Consider the following 12715-nt stretch of genomic DNA (forward strand, 5'->3'; position numbering starts at 1 on the left):
GACAGCCTTCTGCACCTTGACTACATCTGTCACTGTAAGCATTCAGAGGGCCTGGGAGCCTTTGGCATCAGCTTTCTCTGTTAAACAGAATAAAACAAGGGGCCCCATACTGGTCTTACTGAAGAGAGCAACAAACCTCCCACCAACTATAGTGGGAGCAGGACCATGCCTCAGCAGATGTAATTAGATGCATGGTTTTAAATGCCATTCTTCTCCCCCACTTTTGTTTCTTATCCTATGAATTCCTGTACTTTGGTCCTCATAGCAACATGCATTATTTGAAGGTAGCAGTATGCAATGCCACCGTGGGAGGTCTCTTAATAATGGCATTAGCCACCCATCCTTCAGTTTGAGCTCCCATTCTCATTTCCCCAGGAGTGGTGGCATTCAACATTCTACGCACAACAGATTCATTCTGCAAACAGGAACCAGGGAGCGCAATGGGAAGTGGGCCCAAGCCAGGATGGTCTGGTTCAAAATTCAGGAGTGTTCAGATCCCGGATGTTGACTCTGGCCCATCTCAGAGAACACAACACAACTCCATCTCATACAGCATCTTGCATACAAAACATACCCAGATTCATAGAGTCCAAGGCCCAGAGGGACCATTGTGATCACAGTCTGACTTTGTGTATAACACAGAAAAGAGAACTTCCCCCAAGTAACTCCTACAGCAAATCTTTTAGAAAAACATCCAATCTTGATTTTAAATTGCCAGCGATGGAAAATCCACCACAATCCTTGGTAAATTGTTCTAATGGTTAATTACCCTCACTATAAAAAACTACATCTTATTTCCAGGCTGAATTTGCCTAGCTTCAATTTCCTGCCACTGGATTGTGCGACCTCTTTCTCTGCTAGACTGAAAAGCCCAGTATCAAATATTTGTTCTTCACACAGGTACATAAATGAGTTCAATGTGACAGTTACACAATACTAATACATTCATAATAGTATATTATAGTATGATTATTGTTAGAGGGTCAAATGTTAAACTATTGGGAGAGAGGAAAGAGAAAGGCAGAGACAGAGGAAGAGGAGGCAGGACATGTTTCCAGCTGAGGTTTGAAATGGGAGATGGAGTGCACAGGGAGGCTGCAAGGATGGTGTGGAGAGATTCAGGGCAGCTGGTCAGAGCAGTGGAATGAGCTCTGGCAGGTTGGTTGGAGGAAGATGGAGGGAAGTTTTTAAAAACCAAAAGGGCCAAATTCTGCCCTCAGGTCTGTCCACACCAGCTCCCGCTGAATTCAGTAGGAGCCTCCACACGTATCCGTAGGTAGAATTTGACTCTAAGTGGTTGATGCGAATCCCACCGAAACGAATGAAAGTCTTTCCATTGACATCAATGGGTTCTAGACCAAGAGCGATATCTTAGCCCAATGCATCTCTGTTCTTCCCCTGAAGTATTAGGGGAAAACACCCTGCATGTGGGTGAGAGAATCATTGTTTTAGCTCCCGCCCTGAGAATTCTCACTGCTGTTGGGACACGGAGATTTCACCGTCTTTTGCACTTTTGTTGGAAATGGCATCCCACTCCACCAAAGAGGCCCAGTGGAGTCCCTGGGATGCAGAAAAGTGCTAACAGCCTCTGATCACTATTCGGCTCCCACTGACTCCAATGGAAACAGCGCTGGTGCCTTGATTTCTATACGGGGCCTGTATCTTTTAAACTATGGGTGAGTATTAGTGTCCCTAAGGGTGAAAGGAAAGATAGCGATGCCCACTGCAATCCGGCTTCGTTACACATACGTTACAGAGTCTCTAAGTAGTTGCTGGCTGAATCTCCCACAGCTTCCCACACCCAGCAGCCAGGGGAGGCACTCCCTCCCCAACAGTAAGGGGCAGATCAGTCTCCAGCCCCAGTCTAGCTTCTGGCCTAAATTCGGTTTAAACGAGTAGTGTAGACCAGCCCTTAGTGTCCCCTACCTTGAATTTCAGCACAACAGTAGAAGTCTCCCAAGAAACACAAGTGTACGCTTGATATCTAAACCTTGCCTACCACATGCACTGGTGCTTGGACAGCACACCGGGAATTGTATCATTTGCCAGAACTGCCGTATTTTGTTGGTGCACTGAATGGAAATACTACACGAAGTATTCTCCTCCTTTGGGGTGGTGCCCGGTTGCCTGCAGTGCTCTCTATATAACAAGCATCCAGCCCCAAACACAGCCATTATTCCTGCTGCAGAACTTGAGCTGAGCAAGGTAGAGCTTTGGGAAGCTGGGGACAGAAACTCTGTAAGAACAAACATCAATGACATTTGTATCTTGGGAGAAAGAGGGAAACAGCAGGAGCTCTTTATGTCCACATCGGCTCTTATTAAGAGACAAAAAAACAAAATAAAAACAAGCCACACAGTAAATTTCTGACTTGATGTATATTTCTTGGGTGTAAGTAGGGGAGCTCTGTGCTGCAGGAACAAGCACACACAAACTGGGAGCTTTCTGCTTTGGATAGTCTAGTAACCATCTCCTTGAGAGGAGCTTCCAGTGCAAAAAAAAAACACACACAAGAGAAAGAAAATGTTCCCTTCATGGAAACACTCTGCAAATACCAATTCAATTAACACTGTAAGTGTCCACAGCAGCATCTCATCACAATAAAGGATTTATGTTGCTGTTTTCCCTAAAATCCAAGCTATATTCTGGCTTTTTTTTAAACATAGGAGTACAAGAGAGTGTGTGTGCGTGCGCATGTAAGGGGCACATAATGATGAGGAGCATAGATCTGTTAACAGCACAGCTGTTAAGCACAGCAATCTGAACAGTGGGGGTGGGAGGGTGTCGCGGAGTGTGGGGGAGTCCAGCCCTGCACCCCTCTTCCTGGGACTCACAGTGACTCTCAGCCAGCCAGTAAAACAGAAGGTTTATTGCACAACAGGAATGCAGGTTACAGGCAGAGCTTGTAGCTCAGGCAGGACCCCTCAATCAAGCCCTTTGGGTCCAGGAAGCTTAGCCCCTGAATTCCAACCACCAAGCCAAAACCGAAAACTAAACTTCCTTCCTCCAGCCGGCCTTCCTTGTCCGCGCTCCCGGCAAAGGTGCCGACTCCCCCCCCGCCCCTTTACCTGGCTCAGGTTACAGGCTTAAATCCTGTCCTCACCTAAAGACATCCTCTGCTCTCCTATCCCCACACAGACAGCCCCTACTCCATCACAGAGGGGAATGAGATGTTCTGAGTGCTATCTGCTCCAATATCATAAGGCTATGAGGAAGAATTGCATTATTTCTCATCTGAAAACCATGTGGCTCCCTATAGAAACACACTGGTGTATGGACAGTCACTACAGAGAAGGATAAATGGACACAAATCAGATATCAGGAATGGCAATATACAAAAACCTGTAGGAGAGCACTTCAACCTCCCTGGCACACTATAGCAGACCTTAAGGTGGCCATCCTGCAGCAAAAAAACTTCAGGACCAGACGCAAAGAGAAACTGCTGAGCTTCAGTTCATTTGCAAATTTGACACCATCAGCTCTGACTAAAACAAGACTGTGAATGGCTTGCAATTAACAGAACCAGTTTCTCCTCCCTTGGTTTTCACACCTCTACTGCTAGAACAGGGCCTCACCCTCCCTGACTGAACTAACCTCGTTATCTCTAGCTTGCTTGCTAGCATATATATACCTGCCCCTGGAAATTTCCACTACCTGTGTCTGACGAAGTGGGTATTCACCCACGAAAGCTCACGCTCCAAAACCTCTGTTAGTCTATAAGGTGCCACAGGATTCTCTGCTGCTCACACTGTGTATGAAACATGATAATGCTTCATGGATGGAAAAAAATCGATGAGGTGGAGTGGGAGTTAAAATTCCTTGTTTTCAAAGAAATGCCTCTTTCTCTCTCTCTCTCGCACACACACACACACACACACACACACACACACACACACACACTTTCAAATCGCTGTCAAAATGCACAAACACCAAGCAAGATTATAAAGCAGTATTATTCAACAGAAACATATGGTTATCCTCTGACCTGGCAATATTAATCACACAGAGGTCTACATTTTTAAAGGGGTTTCCATCCTCATTCTAATTTCCCACCGACACCATTACATAATGTTGGCACCCAATTTCTTGTTTTGCAAGCACAACTCAGAGTGTTAGATCTCTACCTTATATTGTTTGCATCCACAATTCATAAATAACATGAGCCCTTTCCAAATTCAAAGTTCTTTGAAAGCATTCACTAATGAATACTCACCTCAGAGCCTAGTGTGGGAGGGAGATCAGGCTTTTCATCTCCCTTTGACAGAAGGAGAAACTGAGGCACAAAGCAGTTAAGTGGCTTGGTCACAGTGTTTACAGCCGGGATAAGAATTCAGGGCACTCTATGGTGAAGCCACTGAAACTGAGCTCTGTCTTAACTGATTTTAAGTGCAAAATCAAAGACCATTGTTGAAAGTTCAACCCACAGGAGTCTTGGCCAGGGTGCAGGACAGAACTTTTTGATATTCATGAGACTCAGCAACTGACGACAATCACATTTCATCTCTGCAAGCATTTCAGCAAGTGAGAGCCTAACCAAATCTGCTTTTTAAAAAGAAGCATTAGAAAGCTACCCTTTAAAAGGAACTATGGCGTACTTCAGTGCATTCAAAAATCTCTCTCCCACAAGGTGCCCTAATGTGGGTTCTAGCGAATTTTCACTGGTGAGGTGTAACAGTATTAGCTTCCTGACGTCTCCCAGCTGCATTCAGAGTTCTAGTCAGGCACACTCTGCTAAGGTTGCCTAGCAATAGCACACTCTCGTTACTTTAAACAGCCCGAGATGCAGGAGCTGCAGAGCTCTCTCTCTGACACACACAAAAAAAGAAAGCCAAAAAAATGGAAATGTCTTCAAATTAAGATCACTGGGTGAAGAATGAATATAAATTATCCAAGGGGATTTTTTTGTATAACCAGAGATAGCTGATAAGATCCCCTTAAGTTACTTTTCAAGGCATGAGAATGACAGCAGCCAAAGAAGTAGCCCCTGCTATTTTCAGCCTCCATGAAAATGAAAGAGAATATTTGCTACAATACACCTGAATAAAGGAACACTGTGAAGATATATAGTAGGTATATTGTTCCCAGTGTTATTGATAACATCGTAGATTAGTAAAGCTCAAAGAATTTTGAAATTCATATTTACTTTTCACTATTTACCTGCTGGCCATTTGCGATCTGCACTTCACTCGTCTTGGAGCAGCAGTGAAGAAGCCAAGGGGTTGGAGCAGGGGCTGGGAGTCAAGAGCCTTGGATTCAAGTCCTGGCTCTGCCACTCACCTCCTATGTGCCTTGGACAAGTCACTTCATCCTCTCTAGCTCAGTGTGCCCATAATACTTACTGCTTAGCTACCTGACAGACTGGTCATGAGGATCAACAGGTGCATTTCAGATGCTGTGCATCATACACACACCACAGCAGACAACATTTAGGCTGCAGCTCGGATCAAAATAGCAAGAAGATTCCTCATCAAGGCTAAAACTGCGTGGTCAGCTCCCTGCACTGTAGGGGAAGCTTTAAACCCACAGGTCCTGCACAATATACACTTCTGACCTCCAGCCCAAATGCCATCTAACGCTAACACCAGCAACACATGGCATAGACCAAATTCCCTCCCCTCCCTTGCTGCCTGCCTCCAACGCCTGCTCTTCCAGCTCACATGGCAGGCTGGGTGTGACAAGTGGACGGGCTGAGTGGGGTAGAAGGATCTCCTGGGGAGGGAAACGTTCCTGGTCAAACGTGGGAAAATGAAAGATGAGGTGACTTCGCTTAGGGCTCCACAAAGCTTGTGTGGTGGTATAGCAGCCTGAATGGCAGAGAGAAGGCTGGAGCTCCAACCTTAACGGTGAAGGTCCTGGTTCTGAGTCAGATCATTTTCCCCCCAGCCATGTCTATTAAGCCGCATGGCTGAGCTGTTTGGAGACAGCGCTAATAAGGAGAAGCTATTACAACTGATACTTGCTTTCTTGAAATATATGTAGCCTCTACGCTGGAACTGGGCCCAGAGACCTCCATGCAAATTGCACCCATTTACACCAGCTCTGACTTTGGCCCCAAGAAAAATCTCCATCTGACTTTGTGAATGGAACTCCATTTGGTCACTTGGCTTGTTACGCATGCAGGCTGCATAGCCTCATTCTGTCTAGCTTAAATTTTTTCATAGCTCTCTTCACTGCAGTCTCTCTTGCTCAGTAGCTGAGGCAGGAACCGTGTCTTGCTCGGTGCTTGTCGAGCTTTGAGCAATGCCATTGGCTCTGAGTTCAGCATCTCTCTCACTCACTCACACACCCAAAACTACACCCCTCTCATTGTCTCTGGAAGCCTGTACTCAAATTATTCTAAACAATACAGTTTGCCGATTGACTTCATACTAAATCTACAGAGACTCAACTCCATAATCAGCTGTCAGCAGAAATATCAAGTACTAAACAACCATTCGCTGTAATTTTACTCATCTCAGCAAATGAAACTATCAGGACAGGTCTGAAAATTGTCACCTTGACATCTCCTGGCAGCTACAGGCCACACAAATTAATTCTGTCCAGTGCATTGGGTCACAGTTTACAGCAGTGGTCCCCAACCTTTTTGGCTGGCGCCCGCCAGCCAAAGGACCACTGCGGCGGTGGAGCACTAGCCGAAATGCCGCCGAATTTCAGCGGCGACGCCTCTCGATGATGTCACTTGCCATCGACAAGCGGCGTCATCAAGAAGCATCCCCACCGAATTCGGGAACGACACCTCTCGATGACATCACTTGTCAGCGACAAATGTTGTTATCAGGAGGCGTCCCCGGCAAAATGCCGCTGCGGCATTTCGGCGGTGCTCTCCCGGGGGCCAGGACGCGGGCGCATTAAGATGCCCCCGCGGGCGCCATGGTGCCCACGGGCACCGCGTTGGAGACCCCTGGTTTACAGCTAAGATACAACAGGTCTTTGAATTTACCCAAGTGTGAAAATCACCCATGCTGTGGTGGACACAGGCAAGGCCCCAGGTATCAATTATGACCAAAACAGGAATGTGCAGGCAGATCAGTCATGCAGAGGGGTGGTCTCCGCTCCCCTCTGGACTACACAGAAAGGGGTTCCATGACAGTCACGAACAGGGCTGTGTGCAGCGTGAGAGGCCTCACGATTTACCGGCCCAGTACCTCACAGAGTATGCAGAGCAGCAGTTGCCACTGTTTTAGCCTAAAAACTTTCCTTTGGGTCCATGAGGAACTATACTCTATTTGAATCCCTGCTCAGCGCCCTGCACAAAGGCCAGCTGGTTGGGCTTTAACCAGGAAGGTTGAATTTCAGCCAGACATTCTCGCTCAGCTCCTAACACTATTCATTTGCCATATTCCTAAAAGAAAACTAACCCGGAAACATTGCAACGCAGCTCAGCTTGGTACAGCAAACAGTGGTAACAAAGACAAAACACACTAGCTTTAATTTCTACGGGCTGCAGCACACAACCCAATCCCTGCTGCCTTCGGTGGCCTGCAGAACCCCCCACATCTGACAAGCAGGTTTTGCTGCTCTCCAGTCTCCAGAGCAATTGGGGAGGAAAAGCAAGGAGCAGGACAAAGCCTATTCAGCTGGAAAATCTTCCATACTGCTACTAATACTTAAACAAATGTGCATCCAAGAAGATGCAGCCATGAGCGCCGGGCCGTGAGGAGGCAAAAACGTTTCTAAATATAAAGATGGAATATTTTCCCTCTCTTCTTCGCTTATTTATTCAGATCGGAAGAACAGTGCATCCTCCTCCCCCGATGCTGCACTGCTGGAAGAGATGCCTTTCTGCTGAGTTATAAAACCCAGACCCTGCTGCTACGGTCTGCATTATAAACATTAAAAGCATTTGAAGGAGCCTTTTGCGAATGCTGCCAATGAAATGTTTACTTCCTGCTTCCCAGCATGGAAACAGGGACACTTGGTCAATGATGACATATGGTCAAAAGGGCTGGCCTGTATAAATTACTTTGATTAACAAGGCAAGAAGCCGTGCAAAGGAAGCCTGGTGCTGATCAAAGGTCTCCTTTTGGCTGACTGGGTTTGCAAACTAGCTGTGCTCCCTTAACCCCTTCAGTAGTGCAAGAAAGGACATGCATGCTGGCAGCTACTGCCTTATTGCCATGTGTGCTGGAATGTAGCTGCCTCAGGGGCAATGGGTCGAGCAGAAACACTTTCCTATCTGGGTTCAGGAGGGCGAGACATTCTTGGACACAGGCTGGGCATTTATATTCGCTTTGAGGTGGCATGACAGGGCCGGAGGGTATTATCAAGAAAGGACAGTCCATCTGCCACAAGTTGAAAAATCACGGAAAATACTGGTACTTGTGCTTCCTATGTTCTGCCGGCTACTACGTCCCCCAACCCCAATTTTGGCAACTGTGGTCTTCAGTGTGGTATCTAATAGATTGAGACATGACCCGTTAAGGGCCAGTGAACTCCCAGATGCTGGTTGTTACTGGCACGAGACAGAAAAAGACCATTTATCAGACACTGGCCAGCTGGCCAACAGCCACTGATGATACTCAATTTAATGATAACACACTAGAATTTATCAGACACCATCAGAAACTTTGGTTCTGGAATCCTACGGCTCCAGGCCCAGCAAACCTAGGCTCAGAAAAAGACACATCATTCATTTACAGAAAACAACACAGGAGCTGCCAGACCGTCAGACCCATGTTCCAGCCACTCCGGTATCCTCTCTCCAACACTGGCCAGTACCACACACTTCAGCGGGAAGTGGAAAAAACACTACAGTCAACAATTATGGGATAACCTGCCTGTGGGAGAGGTCTCTTCTGAGCTCAGGGCTGTGAGTGGCTGGCATATGCTCTGAGATTTTATCTCCAATCTTCTATCTACCTATTTTAGCTCCTTATCTGAGCCCCATTACTGTAATATCTGAACACCTGACAATCTGTAATGTATTTCGACTGAACACCCCAAGGTGGCACTATTATCCCCACTGTACAGATGGGGAACTCACGCACACAGAGTCTAAGTGACTTGCCCAAAGCTAGACAGGCAGAGCAGCAAATTAACCTGGGTCTCCCAAGTTCTAGGCTAGGGCCCTAGCCAGCGGGCTATCCTTCCTCCGACTGCCCCAGTTCACCCAGAGGAGCCTCTTACCTGTTTGGAGTAGCCACCATAGATGATTATATTGCCATCTGGAGTGGTAACCATTTGGCAGCCAGACCTTGGAGCAGGGCCAGTCCCTGATGGAGACAGCTTGGTCCATGTGAAAGTGTCCAGGCTGAAGGCATACACATCGTTGTAATATACGTAGTCTCTAGTTAGGGCACACAAAGACTGTCATTTAGCACAGGGTAAAATATCACTTCAGGGACACAATGGGCATGCTCTGAAGAGGTGGACAAATAATTTAGCCCCTTGTGGGCCACACCTTTTAAAAGCAGGTTCATTTCCTCTGCAGCCGATGAATTTATGACATGATGTACAGTGTAAAATTTGAATTTGCTAGGGCAAAAATTACAAGTGCGCAGCACCAATGTACAGCTGACAGCTGTACTTTAGCAGGTGGCAAAAACCTCTTCCAGATTCTCTGCTCTGTATTAACCATTACTTCCAAACAAGTCCCAGCAACTCCAGGCAAACAGTAGAATCCCACTGGGCAACAAAAGAGCTAACACATTAAGATTAACTACTTTTTTTGAGATCACCTGAGCCAATAAAGAACGTAACAGTCAAAACACCCTATTCTTCATTTAATTTATCTAGCTGATCAAAGAGGAGGTTGATCATGGTCTATAAAGTACTTGCTTGGGGAGAAGATTTCTGATGGTAAAGGGCTCTGTAATTTAGCAGGCAAAGGCATAACAAGATCCAGCAGCTGAAAGCTGAAGCTTGGCACATGGACATACGGTCTTAATCTTTAACAGTGACAGTAATTAACCAACGAAATAATTGACTGCGGAATGCGATGGACTCTTGATCACGAGATCTTCAAAACAGGACCAGATGGCTAAAAGAGATGTTCTAGCTCAACTACAAACTGTTGGGTTTGATACAGGAATGAAGAAGGGAAATTCTCTGGCCTGTGTCATGCTGGAGGTCAGACCAGTTGATTGTCATGATGCCTTCTGACCTTAAAATCTATGAATCCTGGAGCAACCAACCTGGCACTCTCATGGAATCCTCCAAAGACGATTAACTGTCTCTTGCAGGCTACCATTCGGTGTCCACTTCTTCCCGAGGGCCCCCCTGTTACCCTGAAAAGCAAGCAATTACACTGATCAGTGACGGTTCCTTTTACTTACTTCAGAGTTCGTTCTTATTTAAAGATATTGGCAACTGTTCGTTGAGCTCATTCAGCTTCTTTTCTAACAGCAAGGAGAACGCGGAGAATTTCGCTACCTTAATAAAATGTACATTTTCTTGCAAAAATGTGTGTTCTTGCACCATTCAGTGTTTGCATAATAGGTATTTTGCAGTAATCGTTTCGTTCCTCGTGATGAAGTAATCTAGTCTCTGTGCTACCCAAGATCTAGAAGCCTTCTCAGTTATGACTCAAGCAGCTAATTTTCCAGGAAAGTTTAATGAATAGCAGCTAACTCCCACGATTGAGAGAAAGACAGAGAAAACAACATGGTATAACGATCTGAGTGCAGGACTGGAAGCCAGGAACTCTGGCATGCCAGTCCTGGTTCTGACATCAACTTCTCTCTGAGGTCTTGGGCAAGTCACTTATCCTCTCTGCCTCAATCTATCAGCCTGTACTAAGGATATAATACCTAACAGGAAAAACAGAGATGCTTACATAGTGTTTTTGTAAATCACTTTGAATTCCTCAGATTAAGGCACTCTAGCGTTGTAAAGAGGAGTTATTATTTTAGACGTTAAATAAGCAGGGGGATATATATGGTCTTTTCAAGCCTTCATCACCTTCCTGCGGCTTCCACTTCCTGAAGCGAGCCCCAAGTCCCCATCTGTAAATGCCTAAAAGCTGTAGGAAGAACCCAGCCAACTGAAAGCAAAGTTTTCTGAAGAACAATAAAGATCTACCACATTAACAGAAGTGAACCCTTATTTGACTGATAGTCACCTTAGAAATCAGCCTGAACTAACACTCCCAAACTTGGGGGACTCTAGATACAGCTTTGTGCTTGAGGCCCGTCACTAATTCATATGGAAACTTCCAGTTCATTCCCTTGTTTGTTCTTTGCCTCTCTAGGTAAATCCTACAACATATTAATCCCTGCTAAGGCACCAGTCCTGCAAACATGTATGGGATTAGCACCTACTGAACTTAATGAGACTCCTCAAATAGATAAAGTTAAGCCATGAGCCTCTTTGCAGGATCATCGCCTAAATGAATACGGAACTGCAAGCCAATTGTTTATCAAGGGTTGAAAGAATCCATTGCTATCTTTCAACTGGCATTATATAGCTATAAAGAGCCAAGGTAGATTTCCACAGATAAGCGTAAATTAGCCCCAAATCCCCTCCTAAATGACAGTCTCACACTACTCAGAATAAAAAACCCAATCAGAGGAGTAGTGTCTAGGTAAGAAATGGATTAAAATTGCTCTCATGTATTTTTATTCTAGCAGGAGGAGGTGCAGTTTTCCAGGCTTTTGTTGTTAAAGGCATCTTCCATTTGATCATGCATTAAAATCACTATTTTCTTTCTCTCTGATAAAGAAATTGCCAGTAGATTTCCCCAGAGCATAGTGCCTTTTTATTTTTTTTAAAAAGGGGTTTTAAATCAATGTTTACAATAAAATAAAACCCTGCTTTCAAGGCAATTTTGGTCCCATACATATTCTCTGTCTCTACTGTCAGTGTTTTCTCTGAAGCCAATTGCCATTTCTGAATGGCAAAAAGCTTACTCATTGATTTTCATGACTGTTCTTAATAAACAAGCACACATAACTGTGCAATCAACTCCATGTTTTCCAAACAATTAATATTCCAATTGGAAGCCTGACCAAAACACAGTGAAGTGAACTGAGAGAGACTCCCACTGACTTTCACTGTGCTTTGGATCAGAAGATTTCTCTTTCCCTCCCTAAAAATTGCAATTTAGAATGCAAAACAGATGCTAAAATGTGTTACTGGAATCAGCAGGCACCTTGCTGGAATGGGCCTTAAATGAATGTCTGCTCTATAACATTTGATTTAAAACAAAAATCCTCCCAAGATATAATCCTTATTTTAAAAAATACTTTTGTCCTGAAACTTCATGTCAGGCTCCAACTCCCTCCTCCTCCACCTCAAAACAAGGCACTGGAGAAAGCAAAGTATGGGGCAAGGGCGAACGATTCTCTTTCATTTAAATTGCAAAGGGAATCTGCAAAATCAGAGACAGATCCCAAAGGAGATAGAGAGAACTGCACTGCAGAGAGATTTTCAAATAAATTGGTCCCCAAATGGATTTCTGCATTTATGAGTCAAGATCTCTCCGAGCTAAGAACTCTCCCATGCTCAGCAAGATACAGTATTATTTAACAAGATGGCAAGATTTTACCCCAATGGATCAAAATTTATCAGTTTAAATTGAAAATTTCACCTATCTTTTATATTTTGTAAGTGTTAAATAACACTTTGAATAAGCACAAACACCTCTCTAAACCCTAGATCAATAATGTTCTATAAAACTTCACTGACATAGGGGATCTCTCTATTCTATGGTTTTTTACCTAAGCTTCCCACCATTGTTACCACCAGAGCAGCTCCAACGCAGGAGCATTAGAATAGA

General features: G+C 44.9%; 1 protein-coding gene across 2 annotated transcripts in view; it reads right to left on the minus strand.

Annotated features, from left to right (window-relative positions):
* Window positions 1-12715, minus strand: part of KLHDC4 (kelch domain containing 4) — a 45021-nt gene that overhangs the window by 13067 nt on the left and 19239 nt on the right. For both annotated transcript variants that reach the window (XM_032793754.2, XM_032793755.2), the window contains exons 6-7: window positions 10134-10226; window positions 9127-9286 (exon numbers count right to left, since the gene is read on the minus strand). In XM_032793754.2, coding sequence (XP_032649645.1) covers window positions 9127-9286; window positions 10134-10226 — 253 coding nt within the window. The remainder of the gene's footprint in view (window positions 1-9126; window positions 9287-10133; window positions 10227-12715) is intronic.

The sequence above is a fragment of the Chelonoidis abingdonii genome, chromosome 19 (assembly GCF_003597395.2).
Source record: "Chelonoidis abingdonii isolate Lonesome George chromosome 19, CheloAbing_2.0, whole genome shotgun sequence".
Classification (NCBI taxonomy): domain Eukaryota; kingdom Metazoa; phylum Chordata; order Testudines; family Testudinidae; genus Chelonoidis; species Chelonoidis abingdonii.